Source organism: Thermobia domestica, chromosome 2 (genome assembly GCF_964235325.1).
Source record: "Thermobia domestica chromosome 2, izTheDome1.hap1.1, whole genome shotgun sequence".
Classification (NCBI taxonomy): domain Eukaryota; kingdom Metazoa; phylum Arthropoda; class Insecta; order Zygentoma; family Lepismatidae; genus Thermobia; species Thermobia domestica.
The window spans coordinates 315,439,392-315,445,391 of NC_137455.1; the positions used below are offsets into that span (position 1 = coordinate 315,439,392).

General features: G+C 33.6%; 1 protein-coding gene across 1 annotated transcript in view; it reads right to left on the reverse strand.

The window, feature by feature from the left end:
• LOC145678637 (epithelial serine protease-like) overlaps nt 1-5,490 on the reverse strand; it is a 51,249-nt gene extending 45,759 nt beyond the window's left edge. Inside the window, exons 1-2 of the mRNA XM_081749004.1 lie at nt 5,469-5,490; nt 3,513-3,612 (exon numbers count right to left, since the gene is read on the reverse strand). Coding sequence (XP_081605130.1) covers nt 3,513-3,554 — 42 coding nt within the window. The 5' untranslated portion in view covers nt 3,555-3,612; nt 5,469-5,490. The remainder of the gene's footprint in view (nt 1-3,512; nt 3,613-5,468) is intronic.
• Nucleotides 5,491-6,000: the final 510 nt, after the last annotated feature.

Consider the following 6,000-nt stretch of genomic DNA (forward strand, 5'->3'; position numbering starts at 1 on the left):
AAAGGGAGGACGATATCAGAGAATTCTTTTCTCATGAGAACATAACTTATCCTCCATCAATATCTGAATTTGGAGATCTCAGACTTCCTACCTCTAAATTAGTTCTCACGACGTTGTAAGCTACCAATCTCTCACGCTAATCCAACGATTTGTGATGCTCATGTACGACAGATCGAGTTCTTTCGAGAAAGCCAACGAAACCAGACGTATTCTATTCAGCGAGAAAAATTGCACAATACAATACCACAATTGCACAATTGCACAATAGACAGAATACCTCCAACCGAAGACGCATTGAATCTCCATACAAGAAGAGCAACTCTTCAGTGCACGGCCTGGCGACAGTGTCTCGAAAAGGATGTGCACGATGTTGAACCCATGAACTGGGGTTGGGAGGAAACAGATGACGGAGTCGGTTACCAACCTGTGTGCACTACGTTGAGGAGTATGTCTGATAACAGTCGACAACTAGTGACATGCCGTTACAAACTGCGCTGTACTGGGAAATGTACTTCTATTAAGAACGACCTCGTCTGTACGTTGCATTGCAAATGTGAAGGACAATGATCACAGTGATATCACTATGAACACAGCAGCTGAACTTTTTTTTAAATGTGAATGTGTATATGAGTTATGTAGATATATAACATTGTAGCAAACGTATTAAAGTTGTAGAATGATAAACTGTATTAATTTGTACTTGATATACAACATCTCTAGAATAAAATCTCACAGTGAGGTCGGGTGACCGGGGAGGCCATTCATGCAGCTAACCTTTATAGGACCTTGCCTTTTTATGTAAATTTTAGAGTTTCAGTCAAGCAGTTATTGCAACTAGACTGTTTATCGTAGGATCATGGTTCATACCTCGTTGTTTTTGTAATGAAGCTGCGTTTCCAACTATACTAGTCAAATTTCCTTATTTTGTACCTAAGACGGTAAATCCCCGCCCAAAGTGGGAAAAACGGAAATTACAAAAAAATGGCACCAATATCTTCCCTCGAACATGTAAGTGGTACATGACACGAACATGCAAGTGGTACATAATACGAACGAACATGCAAATGGTACACCGTACCAAAAATTTTGCTTTATAGTGAATAGAATGAGGTATGAAGAATGGTCGCCCCAAAATTAGTGTAGATGCCCTAGCCGATTTACCAATTTCCCCCAATAATACATTGTCAGTCAATTGTTTTTCAATGAGCTTCAGCATAAAGACTATTCTTCGTAGGAACATGCATCGTACCTTGTTGTCTTTGGAATGAATCAAACTTTCGACTGGTATTACTCGCATGTGGGTACTATGTGCTTGTGGACGAAAAATTACCTCCAAAGGGAAATTTTGTCAGAAAAAGCACTCTTTTTCAAGTTTCGGTCCCTCTCCCCTCTGTGTTGACGCTTAGATCTCAAAATCGCCTAAAACATACTACATGGTGTATGTAATATCTGTGGAAAATATCAATCTCATATCTTGAAACCTAAGGGCGGTAAAGAAAATTCCCCCACGTGGAAAGCATAACTCGTTCTACTTTAAGGAAAAAACAAAAAATCCCTGACACGTCCCTATTTATCCGAGGATCATAATTCGCAAACGATTTCGTGTCAATTTAAGGTAGCTTTTAAATGGTACCACTCACATGTCCCTATCTTGTCTCCGAGGGGGATAAATCCCGAAAAGGGACATTTTTCCTGAAAAAATCTCATTTCTTTTCAATTTGGACGCGATTTTCTCGCTTCTGATACACAATAGGGAAATTGTAAGAGTACAGTTGGAAACAGTGCTTCGTTACAAACACAACGAGGTACAAAACATGATTCTAGAATAAATAGGAACGTGTCAAAAAATTCCCCAAAAAGTTCTAAAATTACCCAATGTTTTTCTTCTTCAGTGTTCGTGACGTCACCACCCGTAGGCATCACTCGCGTGACTGGAAAGTACCCATGGAACACGTTCTTTGATGCTTCCACGCTTGAATAAATGCAAAAAACGATGTAAAAAGCTTAACTAGAGACTTATAAGGCAAACTCCAAAGATCGACGCTATGATACAGATGTTCCATCGGTCCCCAAAGGGTTAAATGACTAAAATCGAATTTTTTTTTTGCTATTAACTGTTTCTGATTCTGTTTGGCAACAGACTGGAGAAGAAGAAAATTGTTTTCTAAAACTTTCATGTAAATATTTAGATTAAGTTGCTAGAAGTTAGCCATTTTCCAATATGGCGTCCAGGGTCGACCATAATGATCCTACGAACTGTATCCCGGTAATTTTCCAACCTTGATTGGACATGTAACAAAATGGCAAACTTTCATACTGGTAACCGGAAATGCAGGATACTTACGCTAACATACCACACTATAATGAATTTAATGAATTGAATTGGTTTTCAAACAGAAATACAAACATTTGATAGCTAATAATTAAACTCTATAATAGAGACATCTGGTGGTAAATTTCGAAGCTATTGAATATTAAAGAGATCGAATTGTAAACATAAAATTGTTCCTTTTTCTTCAGAAATTATTCAGTAAAATAATACGAAATCGATGTAACCTATATATTATGATTTTAGGATTGAGTAGAATACACTGTATTAATGCAAAATGTATTTATTGAATTTTATTTTCATTTAATCTTTAAATTACTGAGAGTATGAGGTGTTACACTGAGAAAAATCACTTATCCAACAGCGGTATGTTGTAAAAATATACGGAATATTATATTTACTACAGAAATCAGTACGGAGCATACGTTATCCATAAACTACGTACGTACTACCCTTTTCCCTCTCGGATATTTCATCATGTCGTTGCAGAATGTATTACATCTAATAAACTACAGTAAGTCCAAAAACTACAGTATTTACACATGCAACCTATGCTTTCACGTACGCCACACTCGTTTTTCTTTACTCAGTGTAGCGAGATTCTCTAGGAGTATTATAAAGATGTAATTGAAATAGATCTTGAAAAGTTGCAGTTCATTTCAGTTTGCGTAAACTAGTCGCAAATTGAAACATTCTAATATTAATTAATTATATTTAGTTTTAGTAGGTGGAACTTTTCCTAATTATTCCTAATAACAATCTTTATTATTATTATTATTATTATTATTATTATTATTATTATTATTATTATTATTATTATTATTATTATTATTATTATTATTATTATTATTATTATTATTATTTAGTAGTAGTAATAGTAGACTCCAATTATTTATTTACTTGTTGTTTCAACCTGAAAGGAAATTCATATGATTTCGGTAAAAAGCAAATAATAATAATAATAATAATGATAATAATAATAATAATAATAATAATAATAATAATAATAATAATAATAATAATAATAATAATAATAATAATAATAATAATAAACAGCGATGCGGCCCTAGATGTGCTGACACTTCGTCAGTTTTAAAGAATAGATATTTTAGATCAATCAGTCAATCTACAGACACATTATTAATTCTAAGCCAAGTAACACATTAACATAGACATAAATTACCTGTGTTAGAGAAATTAAAACGAGTAGTAGTAAACCTTTCATTCTTGCTACGTTTGAAAAACTGCCTTGTGCTTGATGTATCCTAAATGATTTGATGGCACTTTGAAAGAGAGATAAAGTTAGTAAAGATTTTTAAAATATATGTAGTTTTTCTCAATAACCTATAATAAGTGTGTCAATATACTGAAACCTTTGATCTAATTTTTCGTTATCTCTATATCTGTATTTTTGAATGATGAGAATAGGATTTTAGAGATTATAAACAATAATGAAGGACAATATTAGAGGGAATTTCCATTTTTACCATTGATTGTTCAAGTACAATAGGTAAGAAGAAACTCTCTTATTAATACCGATCTTTTATCTTTTTTTTTTTATCATAATGAAGAAACAGTAAACAGTAGACAAGTAAAGAATACTCGTATGTTATTATCGATCAATTTTCAATACAGTCAGGGTCATTCTGAAATCTATTTTACTGATTGTCCCGAATTGGAACCAGTGTTGAATTCAGACATTTTCACCCTGGGGGGAATGTGAACTCGTCGGAAGGAAGGGAAGTTTTTCTATATTTTTGAAAGAACACAGCATATTTAACAATTTTATTCACATGCACAACTTATCAAATATTGGGACTAATTGTGGATAAATATTCAATTAAGATTATAATTTAAAAAAAAACAATCGTTTTCTTATACAAAACATTAAATAATTATTAAAACTGGCAAAAAAATATTTTAAGACTAAACTTTTGTTGATATTTACAGTAGTTATTTTTGTTATTGCTTCTTATTTACAGTAGTTACTGTTCGTTATTAATGTAGAAGTTTGGTAAAAGAAGATTTAAAATATCTCAAAAATTTTAATTTTCCTAAAGCAAACATATATATAGATATTTTAACAAAAAGTTCTCATTCTTTCTCATACCTCTGATTATAAATCAAACACATGCGCCTATTGATAAAATCTATATAAATCTCAAACCCAGGGAGGACAACTGTTCCTCCCTGATTCCTTTAAATGACGCTCTTTGAATTTCTCCCTCTAACTGACTTCACTTTTGTTAAACAAGATGTGTTTGCTTTAACAATCGTAAAATACACGTCTCTTACTTCCGGTGCCCAAAATGGGATTTAGGTTGCTCTATTTCAAATAATGCAAGAACTGTCAGTTTTCAAGAACTGAAGTCTGCTGACGTCAAAGATCATATCGAATGATCGAAGGGTCTTTCCTATCTTTCCTTTCCTATCTCAATCTGTGCTAGTGCTACCTTCTGATATATAATAAAGGGCCAGAGTAGAGTACCTACTAAAATATAAATGTTTCATCAACAGTTGACAACTTCATGTTCTGCCAAACTCAGTCATAGCGTTAAGGAACATAGGTTCTATTGATTATTTGGTATTCTATCTTAGATGTAACATGTTTAATATTTATATAGAATGGGTCTGAGTCATTTATATGTATATTGAGAGATCGGACTTCTTCTGCACGTGCACGGAAAGAAAAGCAGGTTACTGGGTGAAGTAATTTCTTCATTTTGTGAATAAAATTTCGAGTTTCTCCGGGGAAGGGTGAATTTTCTTCGGGGGATATTCTCCCCAGGGCTACCCCCTGAATTCATGTCTAATTGGAACCCATCCTAAAGGGAGCCCTGTACTGAAATGTAATGCCTCGGCTTTCCAAGTACAACACATTGTAAATTGTCAGGAAAGTTGGAAAGACTAAAATTATTCTCGCTTTAACCCCCCACCTCCTACGGTAGAACTTGAATTTAGCTTAATTTATTTAAGAAGCAGAGCTGAAACCGTACTAAGTGTGTGGTATGTAATAAATGTGAATATTTTGCTTCTAGTGAAAGTCAAGACCGGTATAAAGGTCCAATGATTGTACTTACATTCATAGTTTCTAAATTATATTATAAGTATTATGACACATTTTGGAAATTATTCTTACCAATCACTTGAATTTCTTAGAATAAGAGATGCTTAAACGTATTAATTTATTTTCCTTCAGTAATACAAATAATCGTTTTTAATTGAAATAGTTGTTCTCACCAAGCCGTCTGCTCGTTGTACTCTAAAGATAAAAAATCGTGCTTAATTAAGAGTTCAGTTTACAGTTAAGCTTTTTTTTTAAAAGAAAAGAAAAAGAAAGAAAAGATTGCTCACCTACTAACTGAGGTTACGAACATATTATAACTGATTTGAAAGTTTCAGAGTTACTCTGTAGAGTGGAGCGTTTTGCACTTTTGTTGGAAATTCGATGTCGGCTTGTGTGGAAAAGGTGCCGTTAGTGGCACCGACATTACTGATTTTTTATTTTATTTTTTTAAACAACCCCTTATCCTGCCCCTGCTTGTAGAGTTGGCAATACGCTTGCCAGTGCCTGGCTTAGGTGTGGCATGACCCAAGTATTCTGAACTGGGCTCCAATAGAACTGTGATATGCTTTTCTGTAACCTCTCATCTTCGTAATTTGCCGTTAAT